The sequence below is a fragment of the Cavia porcellus genome, unplaced genomic scaffold (genome assembly GCF_034190915.1).
Source record: "Cavia porcellus strain 051 isolate PalLab524CR breed Dunkin Hartley unplaced genomic scaffold, mCavPor4.1 scaffold_6, whole genome shotgun sequence".
NCBI classification, from domain to species: domain Eukaryota; kingdom Metazoa; phylum Chordata; class Mammalia; order Rodentia; family Caviidae; genus Cavia; species Cavia porcellus.
The window spans coordinates 104,752,885-104,775,236 of NW_026947489.1; the positions used below are offsets into that span (position 1 = coordinate 104,752,885).

General features: G+C 59.1%; 1 protein-coding gene and 1 long non-coding RNA gene across 22 annotated transcripts in view; one reads left to right on the forward strand and one right to left on the reverse strand.

Annotated features, from left to right (window-relative positions):
• Positions 1-16,278, reverse strand: part of Brsk2 (BR serine/threonine kinase 2) — a 33,907-nt gene extending 17,629 nt beyond the window's left edge. For 10 of the 21 annotated variants that reach the window (XR_010048433.1, XR_010048430.1, XR_010048432.1 and 7 more), the window contains exon 1: positions 16,043-16,276. Coding sequence is in view for 15 of the 21 variants with exons in the window: in XM_063251953.1 (XP_063108023.1) it covers positions 16,043-16,136 (94 nt within the window). In the remaining 6 variants the exon portion in view is untranslated. Of the gene's footprint in view, positions 1-16,042 lie in introns of all 21 variants that reach the window. The other 11 variants (XR_010048434.1, XM_063251942.1, XM_063251951.1 and 8 more) reach the window with 3 other exon arrangements.
• Positions 16,279-16,346: 68 nt separating this feature from the next.
• LOC134476597 (uncharacterized) lies at positions 16,347-21,916 on the forward strand. The gene is made up of 2 exons (XR_010048436.1): positions 16,347-16,931; positions 19,032-21,916. It is a non-coding gene; the product is annotated as an uncharacterized LOC134476597 (long non-coding RNA).
• Positions 21,917-22,352: the final 436 nt, after the last annotated feature.

A 22,352-nucleotide genomic window follows, 5' to 3' on the forward strand; every position in this document is an offset into this window, starting at 1 on the left:
CCCATGGTGCAGGAAAGGGTCCTGGCTGCATCCTGGAGCTTGGGCCACTTCCCTCTAGCCTTTTCCTCCTTTAGCCTTAGCTTGGGCCACTCTCCTCTAGCCTTTTCCATTCCCATCACTGTGTTTGAACTCAAGGCTTCAAGGCCTTGAAGGCAGGTGCCCCTCCCTGGTAAAGCTTCCTGAGTTCTCAGCCTGTGTCCTATTGTCCCACTGCATGGAGTGCCCTGGGGCTGGTGCCGGTGTTCTGCACAGTTTTGAGCCTTCCTGTCTGGCTAGGGCGTTGGACTTCAGAACTTTACTTCGAGGGGGAGATCGCCCTAATTACCCACCCTCTGATGCGCTGGGGCTCATTTTCCAATTGTGAGTTTATCGATAATTATCATCTTTACATAGACACAGCCTGGAATCAGGAAGCAAAGTATATGGTGTCACAGATAATTGCAGCCCTTGCCAGCAAGGGGCCCAGCGCCAACTGCGTGTACTCCTACTGGAGGCTTGGGCACACGGGGTGCCGCAGTATCCTCACTGCACAGAGGGCGCTGGGCTCCTTAGGCCCGTCCCAAAAGTTGCTGCACGGACCTCAGAGCCAGGGACCCCAGCCCACTGGATAGCAGCTCAGCACAGCCAGGCCCTGCCTCCCAGAGCCTCTGGGTCTCCACCATCCCCAGCATGTGGCGCTTCCTCACTGCCTTCATCAGCCACAGGGCACAGAGCTGGCCAGCCACTCTGGGTCGGGGAAAGACACCAGTGCTAGTGTGGAGGTAGGGGCCCATCTTCCACCCCTGGGAGGACAAAAGACCTCCAGTCCCACCGTAACCACCCCACAGACCCAGGCTGTGGGCCCCACCCATGGTGCCAGTCCAGGCCCTGCTTTCCCACCTGCCCCACCCACCTTGCCCTGCCAGAGAGGACTGGACTGTGAAGATGGATGGGCGGTGGCCGCTGTCCTTGGTGCTGAAGGCTCCCCCACGGAGGGCTGGACTGCCTGCTCAAGGTAGCATAGGGACCCTTGGGCCTGGTGAGTGGCCAGCAGCTTCCTTGTGGTTTTCAGGCCTGATGCCCAGTCTGGGAAGCTGACAGCTGCTGTGTCCCACAGTGCAGAGCCAGTCGGAGCACAGGGCACTTGCCACCCAGGAAGTTCCTATAGTGATGACCCCACACGCCAGAGTGCTCTGTGCCCACTATGGCCACTTTGCCTCTGGTACCTGGCAACCCTCATCCTAAGCAGCCCCTCCAAGGCCCAGCCCCCAGGAAGGTCCAGCAGTCATTGACTCACTTTCACAGAGCCCTGGCTGCCATGTGGGTGTGGAGGCAGCAGTGCTGGCTCCCTGGGGCCACGTGGGCTGCATGGGGACAGCATGACGTGGGCTATATGGAGAAATGGATCTGCAATGCGGAGCCCAGCTGCTGGCCCAGCCACCCAGGGAGGCCCAGTGAGTACAGGCTACCCCTAAGGCCAAGCTCCGACCCAAAGGACAGAGAACTCAAAGCAGCGCCAATCGGCCCAGTCACAAATGCACACGACTACAATGCCATATTCCCACCCTGGCCTTCCCAGCACCACACGAGCCAGGCCCTTGTGGGCAGCAGGCACAGCTCCCTCAAGTGGGGCCACCGCTCAGTCCTGCTGGTAAGGACAGACCTGTACCCCATCCGGCCAGGCCTGGGTCACAGCACCCACCTGAGGCGACAGTGGGGCAGACAACAGGCACACAGGCCTGAAAGCGCAGTGAGTACCCAGCCAGGGACAGCCCCTGGGCCCACAGCAGCCTCTCATCTGGCCTCAGCTGACTGAGCCACCAAGGACTGACAGCAGCTGCTTCATCCCATTGGCCAGCCCCACCCAACCAGAAGCCCTGCAGGACTCCACTAGACCAGGCGTGGGGGGCACTGCCCTCCCATGCCATACCGGCTTCCTTCCTGGCTTGCAACCTGGCATCAGCAGAGCCGGCTCCCTGTGAGGAAGATGACACAGGGCCAGCCTGGGTCCCCGGCCCTGCGCACCTGAAATGAATCCCCTCCAAGGCCCCGCCATGGGCACTGGCCACTCGTGGCCTCCTGCAGGCCTGCCGCCCCTCTGGCTGGCTGCCTTCAGCATCCCAGAGCACCAGGCTCCAACAGTGAATGCGAGCCCCTTGAAGAAGAGCAGTACTTCACTAGCAGCTGCAAGAGCTGCGCTGCTTCCCCTCTGCTCCACACAGCTGCTCCTGCACTGGACCCGGTGACCAGCATCCTCTTTCGGACTGCCCCCTTGATGCCAGACATTCAGGACAGTTGGGGCTCCACTGGGGCGGGGGCTCCATGGGGCCGGGACGGCCACCCTCCCCACACCTGCTGGAAGCCTCCCAGGTCACCAGCCAGAGGCCTCAGGGGAGGCAGACATCCCAGCTCAGAGCAGCTGCAGGCCTGAGCCAGGACCACTCCAGCCATAGCTGCCACCCCCCACCAGCCTCCCGCCTCCCGCCCCACCATAGGTGCTGGCAGGGGTGACAGGGAGGCCTGGCGTCCTGCCCCCTTTCACAGCAGGTGACGCCCCCCAACACACGCCTGTTTCCTCCAGGAGACGGGCTGGCAACCAGGCCCTCCTCCCTGCAGACCCCACTGCTCTGCCCTTCAGGAGCCCTAACCTCCCTAGGGGGCTACTCCCCTCAGCACACCCCGAAGCCCCACCTGGGGATGCCCACTTGAGGACTGTCACTGTGAGGGTCCGTGAGGGCCACTATACACCCCAGCGGAGCCGAGCCGCCCTGGGGGAAGGGGGGTTGTCTAGGAGGTGGTAGGCTACAGGGCTGAAGAGACCTTGACCTTGCCAGTCCCCAGGCCCCACGATGGCAGAGACCACCCCATCCTTCCCAGGGGGTCCCCCACCCCAGGCTGCAGCATGGTGGGTACCACAGAGGCACCACCCATCCCAACTCCAGAGAATGCAACTCCACTGTGCCCTGAGCTCCAGCTCCCAATCCCCGGCTGGCCAGGACACAGGGTCAGTCTCAGCTGGGTCTCCCCCAAGAAAAGACCCTAACTCTGCCCCAGCATTTGCAAGGGTGCCCACAGACCCACACAGCAGGGACCAGCACATGGGGAAAGCGAGTGAGGTCACAGGTATCAGCCCAGATCAGCAACAGGGCCACAGGTGCCTGTGCTCCCACAGAGAGCAGACTCACACACCTGGCCACCCAGGCAGGGTACCACCTGATGTTCAGTGAACATGCTCACCTCAGTCCCAAGAAACCTACCCTGAGTCACACCATGCAGTGAGCACCCAGGTGCCATGCCCAGCCTGATCTTGGGGGACCCTGTGCTAGAGCCAGGCCACCTGGCAGTGTGACCAGATGACTGACGTGGCCTGGCCCAGGTCTGCCCCTGGCTGGAACAGGACGTTTTGCTGGCTGGCTCTCTCCATAGAGTGGGCAACCCTGTGGTCAGCTGCTGTGCAGGGACGAGGCTGGTGTCCCGTAGTGGGGGAGGCAGACTGTGGTCCTCCAGCTGGGGCCCAGCCCCTCCAGAATCAAGGGTGGAAGGGAAAGAGGAGACTCGGATCCCATATGGAGCCACCCACTGCTATGGCTCTGGAAGAAGCCACCTCTGCCCTGCAAAGCCCCAACCCACACCCCAGAGGATCCCGCTGGTCTCCAAACCTGTGCTTCACACAAAGCCCCCCCCCTTCCTTGCCAAGCCTCCATCTGTTGCCATAGCAACAGAAGCAGAGTGAGCAGGCAGCATCTGTGACTCCCACCCCAACCTTCCTCTGGCCCCCTGCAATGGGCCAGCTATGGACCCACCAGCCACACCCCACCCTGGCCTGAGACCACCTGTTTCTCTCCCTGCCAGTCCACAGTGACAGGCCACTCCCTGGTCTGTCTCTGCCAGCCCCAGGAAAAGGCACCCTGGAAGGCCTAGCCCTCCACAGCCCATCCCAAGGCAGCAGGATCCTGAATGGGCACATGGTGGGCCAGGGGCTGACCCGTGCTCTTCCTGCCCTTCTGCTCCCATCAAACTCCAGGGGCCCTAGGACCCAGGGGACACTACGTCCTGTGCCATGCCCTGGGAGAGGTCCAGTTGCTCATGGGATGCTGCCAAGTGCCCAGGGCTAATGCCTGGGGTGCCCACCATGAGGCACTGAACCTCAGGGAACCCCCAGAGTCACACAGAGAAGCAGCACAGCCTGGGACCCCACACTGTTCTGATAACAGCCCTTCCCAGAGCTGATGCTAAAACACGACCCTGACATAGCTGCCCAGGCTGCTACCTAACAGCCCCCAGGGTTTCAAGAGTGCATGGCCTAGACCTGAGTGACACTGCAGGACGGCCCACACCAAGACTTAGAGTGTCCCTGTGTCCCTTGCACCCCTCACCAGAAGGTCCCCATTGTCACTGCCCATCGTCCATCTCCTCCAGCTTCATGAATGGCATATGTTGCCCCAGACAGAAGGGCAGGTGGTGTGGACTGAGCAGATGGGGCCCTCTGCCCGAACAGAGCTCTGGCCAGCCCACAGGACACCCCCGCCCTACCCCAACACCTCAATGTTTTTAAATAAGCCTCCAAAGAGGTGGTTCCCCAGTGAGCTCCACACAGCTGAACCCCTGAACAAAGCATGTGCACACCCCCCACCCAATACCCCTGCCTTCTCAGCACCCAGGAGAGGTCTGCAAAGTACAGGGTTCTCCAGGCACCAGGGTTCACCTTGAGGGTTCCCCCGGGAGCAGATCCACCTCTCTGGGTCACCGACATGGCTGTAGATGCAGAGTCAGGACAGCTCACCCACCAGGTGCACTCTGTTGCAGAAGCAACAGAGCATGGGTCTTGTGGAGCCGTCTCAGACCCGCGTGGCTAGGCTGAGCCTGCAAATACCTGGATCTGCCTGGAAGCCATCCCAAGACTACCACCCCAGCAGACTGCAGTGCTCAGGATTCAGGCAGGAAGGAGGTGCTGGCTCCCTTGCTGGGCAGCTGGATGTGAAAACTCCAAGCTACCTTGTCCCCAACCCTTCCAGTGGTCACTGGTCCACAGGCTCCTGTGAGAAATGGTGGCGAGGGGTCCAGCTCCTGGACTCCACACCCCAAAACCAGGACTCAAAAGGGATTAGGGTTCTCCAGAGAGCAGGGGCTGGCCAGACCACCCTGGGCAGCAGGACTGTGAGCCCTCCAGCCAAGGAGGTGGCCACTTTGCACTCTCCAGGCATGAGCTGGGTGGCAGGTCCCCAGGCCAGCAGGAAGACTGGAGGGGGCTACAGCCACTGTCCTCTAGGGGACAGAGAGGTAGGAAATGAGGCTGGAGGGATCCTGGGCTCCATAGGTGGACTCTGATATCCAAGGGTCAGGACCCTGCCCCACACAGATGCACCACCAGTAGCACAGTGATGAGGGAATGGCTCTAGAATGCAAGGGCCTGCAGGAGAGGTCTTCTGTGCTCCTGGGCTGTCACTCAGCCTAATGGCCACCAGCCCCCTAGCTCCAGATTGCCATGGTGACTGCAGAGCCAGCTTGAAACAACCTCGTTGTGAGGCAGCTGCAGCCCACCCTGTCCAGGCAGAGGCCAGCAGGAACCCACCTGCCACTTGGGTGCAGACCCTAGAGCTCAGGAGGACATGCACCCCCACGGGAGATGCCCCCAGCCTTTCCCATCCCCAGCCCAGGGAGATAGAGGCAGGAACTGGTGGGGGTGAGCAGCACGCAGTCCCTCTGCTGGGCCTGGTCCGTGCTCACAGTCTCCCTGGCCAAGCCACACGGCACCACCTTCCAGGTAGCCCACGGAACCAGGCCATCGTGTTAGATGGTTCCTGCAGCTCAGCACTCACTCAGCTCAGCACTTCCCCAAGGCCCTCGCCACTGCTTTGTCCCCTCTTGGCAGGGCAGGACTAAGCCCTGGGAGCTGGTGTTGGATCTGAGCCACCTGCCGGGCTACGCATCCCTGGATCCCAGGAGGAGACCCGCAGGGGAGGGTTGTGCCTGGCTGGGGTCAGACACCAGGATCCCCAGGCTAACACCTTCTGCAAGGACAGCGCTGGCCAGCCACAGGGCAGGTGGGCAGGGAGAGGCAGAGGCAGCTGGTGCAGGACTCTGGGGACCCGGCTAAGGGCCCTGGCAGACACTCGCTTCCTCTGCCCCACTGTGCTCCAGGCTGCTGCTGCTTCTTCCTTCTCTACACCTGCCAGGCCCCACTCCTCCAAGGCCCCAGGGATGGGGGTGGGTTGCCATAGTGACTAGGTCGGGGATGCCTTCCTTGGGAAGCCCCAGGGAGCCTCGCCTGCTATCCCACACACAGGCACTTGAAGTGCAGACCTGCACGCCCATGCACATGCAAGTGCACACACACACACACACATTTGTGTGCACACACTCACACTCCATATACACAGGCCTGCATACGCACACACAGAACTGCACACATACAGACATGGTTGCACACATACTCATGAACTCACAGGTCTACAAACCCACACCAACACACACCTATGCACACACAGACCTGCGCACGCATGTGCACACACACACATACACACAAAGACCTCCACACACACTCATGCACACACAAGCCTGAACACATGCCATTAACACATAGGCCTACACACACACACACATCCCAGTACACCTAGATCTGTGTACACACAGACCTCCATGCACACACAGGCCTGCACACACCTTCGTGCTGACTCCCAGCCCCCCACCCCATTGCTGCAGACCCTACCAATCCTGTCCAAGCCCTGTGACAGACTACAGACAGCCAGCAGTGGAGGCTGAGTGCCAGGCCTCCCGCTCGCTCACCATGCCAGCCCCGTGGGTCCTCTGCAGGCAGGTGGGGGGGCTCCAAGGGCAGAAAGATCCTCTCCCTTCCCTTTCTGAGGACACCGCTGGCCCCTGACACCCCAGAACCCTCTGCTTGGCCTGAAGTCTGAAAGTCACCTCCCTTGCGCAGGCAGGGACACCTGGACCAGAACTGGTCATGCAGCCAGGCCTGCCGCAAGGTCGAGGTGCAGTCAGGGTTTAGGGAAAGTTTTGGGGGTTGAGCTGAGTGGGAAATGCAGGAAGTTTCAGGTGGAAGGTGTCCAGAGCCCTGGGGGATACGCAGGTCTGTGTCCAGCTTGTGGCAGCAGCACGCCCCAGACGGGCAGGCAAGGGAAGCCAATAGCACTCCCCTCCAACCACAGGGGTTATCCTGCAGCAGCACCCTGCCACCTCCTCACCCTCTGCCAGAGAAGTGACTCCCGGGGGAACTGGAGGAACAATGGGCAGACGCACCCCAGGCACAACCCCAGTGTATCATGGCAGGGATGCACGCCATCCGGAGGCCACAAGGTAATCTCCACCAGGGTACCAGGGTATTACCCACCAGGGTAATAATAGAATCTGCTTAGCAGGCAGCAGGAAGGACAGGAATCGGGGCAGAGCTTATTGCCCAGCCTTGCTGGCCCCAACACCAGCGGCTGTCCCCAAGACCCATAGAGGACGCCACCTCAGCCACCAGCACTGTGCAGGCCAGCACCATGTGGTGCTGCCCTGTCCCACATGTCTGCCCTCCCTGTCCTTCTTCCTCAGAATGCTGGACACCTCTGGCCCTCTCTGTCCCAGCACTGGGGGCCACCCCAGGTGACATACAGTCCTAAGACCCCTGCAACAGAGGGGCAGGGCAGAGGACACGGAGCCAGGGGCAGGTGGGGATGGGAGTGCAGAGATGCAGTATGGACACAAGGGCTGGAGGAGGGAGTGAAGCCAGTGCAGGAATGACACCCGATGCTGGCAGCCCCAGGACAGCTGGGGCCCAAGGGGAAGACACTGTATCTCACAGGTCGCCGGCCAGCATGACTGCTACCCACCCTTCACGGGCCAAAGAACACCCATCCCAGCCATGGAGAGGCGAGAAAGACACCCACGCCTCAGGAAGGGACCAGCACGTGTCACAGTCTGGGTTCTCCCATGACCCACGACCTCCTGGGAAAGACTGTGCACATCAGATCTGGGCAAGCAGGACCAGGGACAGCCCATCCTCCCAGCCCTGACCAGGATGAGCCTACGCCACACCACAGCACCCAGCCTGCTGCTGACTTCCAGCTTGGACAAGCTTGGCTGAAGAAGCCCAGAGACTTCATGGCACTAGAAGGCCATCTGTATGCCAGGCACCTGTACCCCCAGAACAGGGGCCCTACAGGGTCATACGATGGGAAGAGATTGCAGGGCACCGGGAAAACAGCTGGCTGCCCAGGACTGACACCACTCCTAGGAGCTGCTGCCCCACGCAGGGGGAAGAGACTTGGCATCCAGGTGGGGTCCCAAGAGCCTAGCAAGGATCTCCCATGGGCTGCAGTACCCCGACAGCAAAGGAAGCGTGCACATGGCTGCCGGTCACTCTGCAGGGCCTGGTCCTGAGATGGACTCACAGAGACGGGGCCGTCCTTCTGCAGAGACCAAGCATGCAAGGACACATGGGTCCGTGGCTCTGGTGGCACAGTGTCTCCTTCCTCCCCCAGCTGACTGCCAGACCAAGCATGGTCAGCACACAGGCCTCAGCCCAGGTTCCATCCCTGGTGCAGAGCCAGTGGCAGTGTCCCAGGCACCATCAGTGGCGACAGTACCCGAGAGCCCCTGGAAAGCACCGTCAGTCATCTCAGGACCCGACATGACTGTCACTCTGGCACCATCAGGTGACCTGATGCAGAGGTCACCAGTGGGCCCTTGAACCAGTGATGGGTGCTGACCTGGGCCCAAGGTGAAGTAAGTGGCTCCCATCCTCCCCCCTGGGCTTGAGGAAAATGACCCCGGTGACCAGCAGGCCCTGGTGTTCTCCTGCACATGGCTGGCCAGGGCCCTCAGCATACAATGCCCAGGCCACAAGGGTTCCTACCAGGAGGGCAGAGTGCCAGCACAGAGACTGGGCCCAGGGTGTCCCCATCCTTGCTGCAGCCCCCGCCAGGCCCCCAATTCCTTCCAGGGTCTACAGATTACAGCTCACCCGCATGTCCATCCACAGAACACGGCACCATCCACCTACAGATGCCCTCATCACTGTCTACCTGGTCTATGTCCGGATATAATCTCTGGGGGTCGGGGTTCAGAGCCATAAACCTGCAGTAGGTGGCCCGGAAGCTGACCCTTACTGACCTCTCCCCTTCCCAAAGGTCAGCTGCTTCTTGTCACTCCCCTGCCCCATTAAGTCCATCCAAGCCCCAGCCCCTGGAAGGGCTGCAGGTGCAGATTCAAGGTCCCCGTGAACAGGGCCCCCGAGAGCTGGCTGGGCTGGCCTGTGGACCAGAAGGCCTAGCATCCCACAAGAATCAGGACAGGCACCCATGGGGAATACCAGCAGGCCCCCAACCTCCAATTTCTCCCCCATGAGAAGTCGGGCCAGGCTGGCAACCCCCAACATGGTCCCCAGCCAGTCTTTTAGTCCAAGACCTGTCCATCCTGGGGCCACCCCACAGCCACTTCCCCCACTGCTGAATGCCATCCTGGGGTCACAAAGCCCTGAAATCCAGGACAGACATCACAGCTGGTGCCTATCCACCCATAGGGCACCCACAGGCCAGCCTTAGAACCTGGGCATTTCCACTCCCCTACTCTGCAGAGCCTAAGGCTGCTGTGAAAAGACAGGTTTACCCTGGGCCCGGAGTGCTCACACAACTCTCCCAGCTGACACAGGACCTGGGGGAACTGCAGAGGTGCAATCTCGGCTTCAGCACGACCCTGCTGGACAGCTCCAGGCCAGTGCAGGAATCAGGGCTCAGAGCCCTGCAGGGCCGACACCCAACCTGCAGAAGGCAACGAGGTGGAACAGTACAGAAGGGGCTCTAGGTGCAAGGGTGCAGGGCTCCAGGGATTAGCCCAGGAAGGAGGCCCCACAAGCCCCGTGCCACCGAGTGTCGAGGCCTGGACCACTCTTCCAGATTGCCACCACTATGGTCAGACTGACACGCATCCATGCGTGCAGGAAACACCTTGCACCATGCCTGAACCCTGACGCATGGCAAGCAGTAAAGGAGAGGCCCTCTGACACCTGAGTGGGGGTGCTCACCACAGCATTGGCCTGCAGCTCCACGGTGTAGGAGCAGGTGGCCAGGCAGAGTGGCCCCTGGCAGTCATGCTGCATTGCCCTCAACTGTGACCCAGCCAATCCTTCACAGGCTGGAGTGGTCCTGTGCCCCAGAGGGAGAAGCTGAACCAGGAGCCTGGGGTTACGGCTGCCAAGATGCTAACATGCTGCCCTGATGTCCAGCAGACACTGGCCACACTAGAGGAGCCAGAGCGTGGTTGGACAGGGGGAAGTCATCCTCAGACTGGAGCACCTCCACCCAGCAGGTCTGTGCCATGGACTCCAATCCTGGTCCTGCTGACCTGTATGTCCCCTAGGTCAGCTAATGGCCCAGGGCCCAGCACGGCCAGTGCCATAGGGAGCTGGGAGCATGCCCTCACCTCCACAGTGACTCGTGCCTGCTTTCTGGAGCCTCAGAGACCCCACCCCACAGTGGGGCTAAAGCAGGCCTGATTCCACCCGTAAGGCACCTGTCCCCACTGAGCCAGGTAGGACAAGTGCTATTTGTGTCCTTAGCCTAGTGCTGGCAGTGTGAGGAACTCCTGTACCTGCCAAGCTCAGGACCAGGGTCAAGTAAGAGGTGGCCCCACAGGAGGCGCTGGCCAGCTTCGGAGTCCGAAACACAGACCTTCAGCCCCAAAGCCCAGGCCTCAGCAAGGCCAGCCGAGGACCTTGTGGCGGCCCCCAGGGCCAGACCTGCTGGAAGGCAGTTGGGGGCCCCTGCCTTCCCCTGGGGAGGGGTATGCAGTGACAGGAACCAGCCCCCAAAGCACCTGGAGCTTCCTGTGGGACCGAGACAGCGGTGGATCGTGATTCCCAACACTGGCACCAGAACCTACCTCGGTTAAACACCACCTGGGACTCGTGAGCACGTAACAGGGCCAGGTGCAGCAAACCAGGCCATGAGTGGCTAGTGGCTGAGCTTGGTGGTTTTGGGGATCCCCTTTGCATCTAGACATCCACCGTCAACCCAGAGCTGGGCACAGTGCTCCCAAGACAGCCCCAGCACAGATAAGTCCCAGGAAACACAGACCTAAGGTCCAGGTGCCCCGAGACAGGCAGGCTCACCGCTGCCACTCCTGGCAAGCAGAAAGCAGGCTGGGGCAGGTGAGGCCACCCTGCAGGAGTCCCGACACAGCTAGGGGCCCAGGGACAGGAGTGACCCTGTATATGGCAGGGCTGGGCCCTGAGGGACTGTGCTGCCCAGTGGCTCCTTGGCTGGCACAGCTGGCTGCTCGCCCCTGCACAAGTGCATTCCTGTGGCACCATCTCAGCTGCACTTCAGAGGGAGAAACCAGGCAGGGGGAACACATGACTCCTGAACTGCAGTCTGGTCCCTGCCAAAGGCCTGGTGGACCCCAGGATGTCTGAAACCAGGGCCTGCTAGACACAGATCCCCTGGGGCCTGGGCAGCCCTCACCTTGATGGCATGGATGCCAGTGCCCAAGGGAAGCAGGGTTAGGTCCACAGGCCCCTGCCACCCTGGGGAAGAAGGCACTGTAGGGCAGGTGTGCAGTCCTAAAGATACAAAGCAGAAACAGCTGGGCAGGCAGCAGCTGGGCAGTCTGGGAAGTCCTGGCATTGGGCCACACCAGCTCTAAGGTCACATGCCCAGCTTGGCACTCCCAGGACCTCTCAGGCCCTGCCAGGACAGGTGGGAAGATGGCCAGAATAAGGAGGGGCTTTGCCAGCCACACAGGAAGTAAAGTGAGCCTCCACTGTATGGCCGCATGAGGCCGAGTGGGGGCCCAGGCTCAGGGCTGCCCGCCCACTTGCCAGCAGCCACCCTAGCCAATGCTTTCTTGCAGCAGGCACTGTACTGCTGAGATCCCTGCCAGGAGACCCCGCCAGAGGCCCACAGCCACTGTCTGGACAAGTCAGCCTGCTGCAGCCTCACAGACGCAGAGCTGTGTCTGCGACACGGGATGGTTGCCCCAGCCCTCATACTGCACTCCCCTGCAACTCCCCCCACAGCTGGGGTCAGGGCTTCAGGCCACGTCTCAGACGCCAAATTCCAGATGGAGCTGCTCCCCCACAAACTTGTAAGCCCCTGTGTCAAGTGCAGTTGCCCCCACCTGCATCACTAACCACACACCCGCAGCAGCTGGTACACTCCCGCGTCTGCCCCCAGGCCAGGAAGGCCAGCCCTGCTATCAGGGACCCTCGGCCAACCTGAGCCCTGAGTGGGTGACAGCATGTGAACACCCCAGGCACCTCCATCCCACCAGCCAGAACTCATACCCCAGGGAGCTGATAGTGCCTAGGCTACCCTTGCCCCAGCTGGACCCTGTGTCCCCACCCTGGTCAGTTCAGAACTGCAAAGGCTCTGCACAGACCTGGTCAGGCCTACAGGGAGGATGGTTCTATCCTCCCAAGCAAGCACCCCAGGACACTTAGCTCAGCCTGGGGACACAACGACCCAGAGGACCCAGGGGAGTTCGTGAGCAGGTGCTGTCACCACCCTGGACCTAAGGCAGAATCCCAGACCCAGCCTGGAAAGGCCAGAGGCCACCGGACAGGCAGGCGGCTACAACAGCCAGGCCTTGGGAACCTCCTGCGGGTGGGGCCTGCTCCCCCAGGCGGGGCTTAGAACACTGGCCCTCAGAGATGGCAGAACAAGGCCTGACACAGTCCCTGCTTTGTCCCCGCCTCAGTCCCAGCCCAGCCTCCATTCTGTCCAGGGCCTGGGGTGGCTGGCCCCACAGCACTGCTGTACTCCAAGGCCTCCTCTCTGGAGCTGGCAGGCCACTGGTGCTGCCTCTAAGAGCCTGAGCCCCCAGGATGTCACCCCAAAGAGCTGAGGGGTCTCCACGAGGGTGGCCTCCCACTGCTCCCATGAGCACCTGCTGCAGGCCGCCCAGTCACAGGTTTTCCAAACAACTTGGCCCCAGTACTGCCCGGCACAGGCCTTCAAGGGCTTGCCAGCCATGAGAAGGACACTCCAGGGCAAGGCACTCACAGCCGGGAAGATGAGGTGCACAGCTGCCTGGGGATCCCACAGACACAGAGCAAGGACAGGGCTAGTGCAGGCAGCCCCTGCTGGCCTCACACTGTCTCCGAAGTAACCAGTGTGGGGACTCGGGATATGGCGGAGTTCACGCACTGGCGACAGCCCCTTCAAGGAGAGGCCCTGTCACCTTTGGCAGCAGGGAAGTCCAGCCCAGCTCACCTCTGCAGCATGCCTCGACAACCTAGCCATGGTCACCCCCAGCCTCCAGAGGCTCTGCAGGGAACAACTGCCCTCGAGGCTCAGGGCAGCAAGCAGTGCAGTGGGAGCTGCCACTGACAGCCCAGGCCCAGGCTCCCCATGAGCAGAGACCCAGTCAGCACCACCCACTCTGCCAGCCCAGCCACAGCCACACCCAAGACCAGGCCTTGAGGAGGTGGTGAATCGCCCCAGCTGCCCCGGTGGGCTGTCTCACCTGCCTCCCCCTCTCCTGTCCCATTCTCACTTCCCTCCTCCTGTCACCTGTCACCGGTCTCTTCCTGTCCTCCCTGCCTCCCCCTCACCTGTCCCATCCTTGCTTGTCCCACCTATCTGACTCCTCCTGTCACCAGTCCCATCCTTCCCACCCCCACTGTAGCCCACCAGCTGCCAATGCTCCATACCAGTTGTTCCCCAGGACCAAAGGGACAGGGGAATTTAAGGCCCGTCAGCCTGGCAGCCCAGCCCAGTGCCTCTGTGCTTGTGATCCAGTCAAGTGAGTGGGAGGGGAGGCCCTGTCCCCATCCCCAGCAGGCCCCGGAGCAGGTGAGGGGCCCTGTCTGCCACCTATTTCCACAGGGCACCCAGATACCACAGACTGTGGGGTCTGGGCCTGCTCGGGGAGGGGAGCTCAGGTCTAGGTGGAGAGGTTCCCAGCTCATTTACTGACTGACAGAAGGATGAGGCCACATGCCCTTGGGGACCTGCACCACGTACCCCTCCCCAGGCTGTAGATAGACCTCCATGTCAGATGCATGTCCTGGCAGCTCTGATGCCTATCTCACCACCTGTCCTGGCAGAGGCTGGACAGATGTCTCCTGGTCAGGGATAGCAATGGAGCCCTCACAGTGGAGCCCTCACAATGGACCCCTGCCCCAGGGCCTTGAACAAGTCTCTGGGTCCAGAGTCTTCTGAGGCTGCTAAGTGTTATCCAGGGTATGCCCTCGGCCATTGTGTAGCTTGCAGGGGACACACCTGGGCAAAAAGGCAACGACAGCAGCCATCACCAGGCCAGCTGAGGCAAGGTCAAATGCCATCACAAAGGGACAGAAACCACTCACAGGGCCAAGGCCACCCAGGCTGAAGATGCAGAGACAGAGGAACCGTATACCACCCTCCAGCGGCCCAGCCTCCCTCAGGCTGCCAGTGCCAGCGACCATCCTGCCCAGCCACCTAAGGAACAGCTTCATCAGGAAAGACATGGACAGGGGGTGCAGAGAAAGACGAGGAGGACCAAAATGCCCCTGGCTCACAGGCACAAGGCCAGTGGGAGCTGGAACCACCACATATGGCCTCTACAGCTGCCCAACAGGCACAGGAAACCCCAGGACAGAACTCCCTCGGGCTGCCCACCAAGGCTGCATGGCAGGGGTCCTGACCTGCTCTGGGACAAAAGGCCACTGCACTGCCCGCACAGGCTCAGGGCCAGGCCCCCAAGACAGCAGCATGGTGGGAAGGTGGCACACATGCGCCCTGCAGCCATCAGGACTTGAGAGGGCACCACTGCCTGCAGCTGCTCAGGCTGGTTTCTAAAGTTGCACCATGTGCCCTGGTGACAGCCACCAGCAGTCAGGCTGGGAGCCTCCTGCCATGAACCCAGCTCCAGAGCAGAAACACAGCCTTGGGTTCAGCGCCTGCCGGCATCTCCTGAACACCTAGGCTCTTCACTGTAACACTATACTGGTACAGTAATTAGGACGTTGCCTCCAGCATTTTGCTGCCGTGGGTCCTCTCTTTACCAAAAGCCTCCCATCTCCCTGCTCCCAGGACATTAAGCACCAGCTGCCTGCACCTCCCAAGGCCTGCCTGCCTCCCAAGGCAGGCCCGACACTTCTCTACCTCTGCCTCAGTTACATCACAGCCCAGGCTGGCCCACTTTCTTCCCAGAGGCTGCCTCCCCCTCAGTCTCCTGTGGCTCTGGGGTGCTTGTGAGGCCCCCACCAGTGAGAGCACCCTCTTGCTCTCCTGGACCTGCCAGGCTCTAGGACCTTTTCCTACAGGAAGGAGAAATGCTCTGTGGTGATCCGACCTCCGGGGCCCGGGAGACAGGCCAGTCCTGGGAGAAGAAAGAAAATGGCTGAGTCCCAGTCTCCGACAAAGAGGTCAGGAACGCGCCGGGCTGGCCAGGCAAGGGGGCTGGTCCAGGCCGGGCCAGCAGCCAAACGCGAGGGTCGCGGTGCTCACAGCTGGCCGCGGGCTGGGACCCACCAGCACCGGTCCCGGCCTGGGACGGGGGGCCAGGATCGGCTGGAACCCCCCTCCTTAAAGGCTCAGGTGGCTCAGGCTCCAGGCAGATGGTGGCAGCGGTCACCCTTTCCCTCCCTTGGGGAGCGCAGTGCCGCAGCCCTCGGGTTCCCGTAGCGCGAAAGGCGCTGTCCAGCCGCGCTCTGTCCTGCACTCTACCGGCCGAGCAGGGGCGTCTGCCGGCCTGCCGCGGGCGGGGGGTCGCGCCTGGCGCAGCTGCTCGGGCGCAGCCCATTAGCGGCTGGCCGCGGGGATGGCAGATGGGCCTGGCCCCCGCCTCCGCCGCACAATGGCCCGGCGCTCGCGCGCGCACAATGCGGCCGCCGCACCTGCAGCGGGCCCGACCGTGCAACCGGGCCCGTGCACCCCAGGCCTTGCCGCGTGTCCTTGACCGCGCCCGGCTGCCTGCAGCCTGCGAGGCTCCGCAGGGCCCGGGGTACACGGGCCGGGCCATTGTTCGCGGTCGCTGGGCCGGGCCGGGCTTGCAGCATCGCAGCCCGCGGCCTCCCGCCAGCCCCCCCGGCCCCGCCCGGCCCCGCACCCGGCCCGGCCCGCGCCCACGCACGTACCTGTCTGCCCCTTGCCCAGCGTCTTCTCCAGCCGGTAGGGCCCTACATACTGCGCGTGCTGCGCCCCGCCGCCGTCCTTCCCCGTCGATGTCATCGCTCCCGGGCCCGCGCCGGCGAGTGGGCGCCCGCGCGCGGGCTGGGAGGGGCCGGCAGCCGTGCGTCCGCGTCCACCGAGCGTCGTCCGCGCTGACCGGGCTGGCGGCGCCTCCAGGCGGGCCCCGCTGCTCTGCGCCCCCGCCGCGCCCCGCCGCCCCCCCCCCCCCGGCGCGCGCGATCGGGATGCGCCCGTCTGAGACCCGGCCGCAGCGATGCCTCCACCTCGTTGAGAGGACAGGGCGGGCGGGGGCAGTAGGTTTCCGCCGCCGCCGAGGCCCGCGCCCCGCGTCCCGCGCCCCGCGCCCCCCGCGCACGCCCGTCCTCGGCCGCGCAGCCGAGAGCCGAGCCCAGCCGAGCAGCCGAGCCTAGCCGAGTACCCGAACACCCGAGCCTAGCCGAATAGCCGAGCGCAGCCGAGCCTAGCCGAGCCGAACCAAGCCGAGCAACCGAGCCCAACTAGCCGAACGGCCGAGCCGAGGCGAGCCCGTGCTAGCACTGCGGTTTGCAGCAACGACTGCGAGTGGTTCCTGCACCAGCCAATCAGAGGCGGAGCCCAATCCGCACCGCCCACAGTCTGTGCTCCGCCCTCTTCTCCAGGGCTCACCTAGGCCTCCCTAAAGAGGGAAGGCTGAGATGCTGCCGGGTAGATGGGTCAGGACAACTTCGTACCAAGTACCGTTCAGGCTTCCACCGCAGGGAGGAGGTGCGGGTGGTGAGGGGTTGGTCACCACCAACCCCTTGGCCTGGTGCTCAGAAGGGGTTTCCTGCCCCTTGCAGCATGCCGCGAGCACAGGTGAGGTAACGCATGGAGGCTGGGATGCTGCAGGCTTGACAGTGTTGCATGTGGGTTGGAGTGCTGCTGCACGTGGGCTAAGGAGGCCACATGCAGGCTGGGGTGCTGCACAGAGGTGGAGTACCGCATGGAGGCTGGGGTGCTGCACGTGAGAGGGCAAGGTGGTGCATGAGGGAGAGTGGGAGTGCTGCAGGTCGAGGTGCCTGGTCTTGGCCCTCAAAGGTGGAGTTTGGAAGCCTTCCCTCAGCACTGCACCTGCCCTGCGAGAAGAAGGGACGGCATTTACTGGCTATGATATGTGAGACAGCATAGCAGGGCCAGGGAACTCGCAGGGTCACACCTCAGCCTCGGCACCACCTCAGCCTGGGTGCCACCTCAGCCTCGGCACCTCCCACCTCTCTGCTGCAGAGCTTTCCTCCTTCGAGCTCGGCCTGGTCTGGGGCTGGAGACACCCAAGATCTAGAGCAGCGCCTGGAAGACCTGTGACCCTCAGTCCCATCTTTGAGGCAGCCAGACCTCTGTTTCTGATGGAAAAGCGCTGAAGTTTCCTTAAGCTGCAGAGGGTGATGGGAGGGAGTGAAAGGGAGAGACCAGGCCTGCACGTTCAGCAATCCCTGCCTGTGGGCCCCTGGGGCAGCTGTGGTGACCAGAGTGGTGCTGGGTCCACAGCGAGCTGTGGATGCTGAGAGCTCACTACAGACCTGCTGCCACACTGCCCACCACCCCTGCAGTCCTGGGGAACAGCTGAGCCTGGGCACTGCCTACCCTGTAGAAGGCCAGTGGAGAGCCCGTTGGGCTGATTGTGTTTCCCACCCTCAGAAAAATGGTCCCCTCCTCACATCGCCTGACATCTAAGTGCTGGGCCACAGGACTGGCACTGCCAGGCAGAGCCTGCTGGGTTAGGGATGCATCAGTGGAGTGGAAGCAGAAGGGTGGCCTGGGGTGCTGTTCTTGTGGCTTCGCTGGATTTAAGGGATGTTTGGGACCTCGTGTGGCAAAGTCATCAGCTGTCTGCTGGAGCCCAGGTATAGGAGTTCCAGAGCCCAAGAAGGGCCCTGCAAGGACCCCCACGGGCTTCCTCCTGCCCACTGGTATCCTCTGGGCCACTGGCCTGTCCATCCCAATTCACATTGTTCTGGTGTATTTAGCAGCAGTTGGCCTGCTTCCTGTCCTGGTTGGGTCACCAAACTCCCATCTTTCAGCGTCTGCCCTTCCTGCAAGTGCAGTCCAACCCACCCCAGGTCCCCAGACTTCCCTTTTTTCTCTCTGGCCACCAATTCTTTCTGAGTCTCTGCTGTCCACTTTCTCCAGAGTCTCCAGAGTCTGAGGTCTCTTCAGACCTGCTGGGCATGGTGGTGTCTTCTCAGCCTTCTGCCCTGCTCCCGAGAACCGGGCAGAAGTTGCCATTACTGGTCCTCCCCAGGTCCAGGACTGTGGGGCCTGCTGAGCCCCACCCTGTCCTGTCACGGCAAATACAAATTCTCAAACTTCGCCTTCATGGCAGCTGCTAGTCTCCTCTCTGTGTTTGGAGTCAACGGTGCAAGCTCTTGGTCCAGCAGGCCTTAGTGCAGAGATGGCCCAGAAGGGAAATGCCAGGACAGGGTACAGACACAAAGGCCACAGCTTTTGGGGCCCCTCTTGGTCACGTCATGGGACCAGAGTTAGAAAAGGCCCTGGGGGGCTGGGGATTTAGCTCAGGGGCATTAGCTCCTGCCTTGCAAGCAGGCAGTTGTGAGTTCGATCCCCGGTAACCGATAAAAAGGAAAAAGACAAAAAAAAAAAAAAGAAAAGAAAAGAAAAGGCCCTGGCTCTTGAAGAGGCCCCTGCACTTATAGGACACTAGCATGCTAGGTGACCATCATGACCCTAGTACCAAAACCAGACAGGCCACAACAAGAAAAGAACATGGAAGCCCATTGCATCTCATGAGCCTAGGCACAAAAACCTTCAACATTAGCAAGTTGATCCCAGCAGCACGCTGATGAAACATACAAGTCTGTGGGCCTTTGCAGGAATGGAACAAGTTAACCTTTCAAAACCATTTGATATAACATACCATCCACAGACCCAAGCAGAAAAACCATGCAATTCTTTTGATAGATACAAGAAAGAGCATTTGACAAAAAACACCGTTCAAGATAGACCTCTGCATGGACAGCAGTGGAAGGGTACTCCTCACTCCCTCCAGCTGATACGTGAAAGTGCAGAACCCAGCATGAAGACGGCCACAGCAAGGCTGCTCTGCCGCCAGCCAGGAGGAGGGAGGCTCACTGCGCCCATCTTGTCCAGTCCCTCGGTGTGAACAGGTGTTGGAGGACAGGGCCATGTAATTAGAAAGGAAAACCAAAGTCATCCTGTGGGAGGCAAAGATTGAAATACGCTTTGTTCACAGGTAATTCCAGCATTCTGGGGGGCTGAGGCAGAAGGATGGGAAGATCAGGCACAACCTGCCCAATTTAGTGACATCATGGTCCCATACCTCAAAATTTTAAAAAGGTTGGGGGTGTGGCAAGGTATGAAAGCCCTAAGGTTGATCCCCAGTACAGCAAAAAAGCTAAATGAGTTTACCAAGACAGGTTACCAATTCCCACCCCTCATAACCAGCTGTTCTTTGCACTAACAATGAACATTTGAAATGATAAATACAACTCCATTTAAAATACAATTTTTAAAACGCTGAATACTTAGAAGTAGGTTTTATGAAATATGCCTGAGACCTCTACACAGAGAACTAAAATACCACTGAGAAGGATACTAAGACTTCATTAGAGTCACAGCATCTCCCTGAATTTCTAGGAACAATCTTGTTAAGTAGTTGTCCCCAAATTTATGAATTAAATACAGTTTCAGTCAGAAGTACAGCTAAGTTTGGTTTATATATTTTGTTTTAGAAATTGATAAGCACATTCTAAAATTTAAAATAACTACAAAAGACCTGGAAATGGCCGAATGGTTCTCATGAACAAGCTAGTATGCTCAAGCTACCAGAATTAATGTCTTTTGGGGAAGCTACAGACATTTAAACTGTGGTATTTGTAGGGGACTGGTGATCAACTTAAACACCAACTGAACTGAATCCGCATGGTGCTGAGAGTAGATGGCCCACCGGAGGACTGCTGCCAGCATAAAAAGGAGACCTAGAAAGGGAAGGTAGTGTTGTAGGTACTCCCAAGTGGTAGTGTTTGGAGCTGTTGGTTCTCGTGATATAAACTCCGCTGTTATCATCCGAGCTCGGGGCCTTGTTGCTGCGAGTGGCTGTGGTTCACTTAGGGGGAGCTCTGGTCCTTACTTTGAGCATTGTTTTCTGCCTATGGAGAGGAAGATGTGTGCTGTTTAATCTCCAGGATAAGCTTGTTACCTTGGCTTCCTGGTACAAATTCAGCTGTTATCATCATCGGAGGAGCTCAGGACCTCATTGTCACTGAGGATGGCTATGGTACTTTTCAGGGGAGCCCTTGTTCTTATTTTGAGCATTGCTTCTTGGCTCCAGTACAGAACCCAAAGCTTGCTGGCACAGATCCTTCACCCTGCTGGCACAGACTTTCTAGCTTCCACTGCTGACTCTTTGGACCTTCCCAGTGCAGATCCGTAGGATAGACTCATGTGGGTCATTGTCATGGGCTCCAAGTTTTCAGCTGAACCTATGCAGGTTATTGCCATGGGATCCAGGCCCTCAGCTGGATTTTCTAGGTCTTTAGTGTTCTGGACAGATTCCCTGCACTTTCTTTGAATTTGGTTCCTTGGTGATCATTATATAATTGTTCTCCTTGCAACCCCTGACGACAGCAGTATTGGTTTACAGATAGACATATAAATCCAAAAATGAGCTTAGAAACTATAAATAAATTTTTTTCTTGTTGTTGGTTTTGTGGATGTCTTTGCTGTTGTTTTCATTCTTTGAGACCAAGTAGCCCAGGCTGGCTTCCAAATCTCAAAATCCTCCTGTGTCAGCCTCCCAAGCCTTGGGATTACAGGCATGTACTACCAGACCCAGATTTAAAATAGATTCTTATGTAGTTTTTGATGCTGGGTATTAAAACCAGGGCCTTGGCACTGAGGTATGTCCCCATCCGCTTTTTATTTTTTATTTGGAGACAGGATCTCACCCATTTGCTAAATTGTCTAGGCTGGGTTCAACCTTTTAGCACTCCTGCCTCAGCCTCTCAGAGCATGCCTGGCTGACAACAGGTTTTCAATTGGTGTTAAAATAATCCAGTGGAAAAAAGATTGATATCACAACCAAAGATGCTGAAACAATCCAATATAACATTCCACATGTAAAGAAAGAACTCACCCTATATACAAATATTAATTAGATTAGCTAGCTAATGATAATAAGTACTAACTAGAAGTGATCTGTAGGCCTAAGAATTATAAGTTTAAAACTTCTAGACTAAAAGATAGACAAATCTTTGTGTGCTTGGATTAACCAAAGATTTCTTGGCTAAGTTGCAAAAAAGCACAAGCTATAAAATAAAAGAAAAATAGTAAACTGGACTTTGTTGAAATTAAAACCATGTTTCAAAAGTCATTGTTAGCAAAATGAAAAGCTGCAAAGAAAGAAAATATTTGCAAAATTGTATCACTGAGGGCCAGGGACATTATAGCCCAGCAGCATAAGTGCCTGCCTGGCAAGTGCAAGGTCCTGAGTTCCAATTCCCAGTACCAAAACAAGAAAGGATTAAAAAAATATATGTGCACATGTAAAGATTATATATCTGGGTGCCAGAATCCTTACTTTTTAAATATCCTCACCCTGTGCAAGAGGAAGGCATGGAGATTTTGTGAGTACTGCACCTGCCCTGGAGGGGGTGGGGGTGGCCTGTGTACAACATAAAGGAGGAGAAGAGGCTTGTTTTCCCCCTTTTGCCCTGGTTGTTGCCTTGAAGTGCTGACCCTGTGCCATGCCACCCTGCCTTGGAGCCAGATGACTATGTACTGAAACCTCCACAAACAGTGGACTAAATAAACCTTTCCTTCCTTCATTCTGGGTGTTGAGTATTTTGTCCCAGCAGTGAGAGAAAAGTAACAGAGACACTATGATAGGACACATGTATCTAGTATATATAGAGCATCCTCACAACTCAGAAATAGGCAGATAACTGGACGAAACCATTAGACAGAACACTTCAAGCAAGAAGAGATGTGGATGGCAGGTAAACTCATGAAGAAATGCTTCTGTCATCAGATGCAGGAGAAGCAAAACAGTGGAGAAGGGAGGCTACGTGGGTGCCCGGTGCCAAGCACCAGAACCCCTACCCTGTGCTGCTGGCCACAGTGGACGCAGTTGGCTGTCTTCTGATCAGCTGGACTTGGGCCTCCAGTCGCACTTGCCCTGCCTTGGCCAGTGTCTTAACAGCAGCCCGGCCCCTTGCTGGCTCTTTTCTTCTGTGGCTGTCTCAGCTCCACATGGCCAGTGTC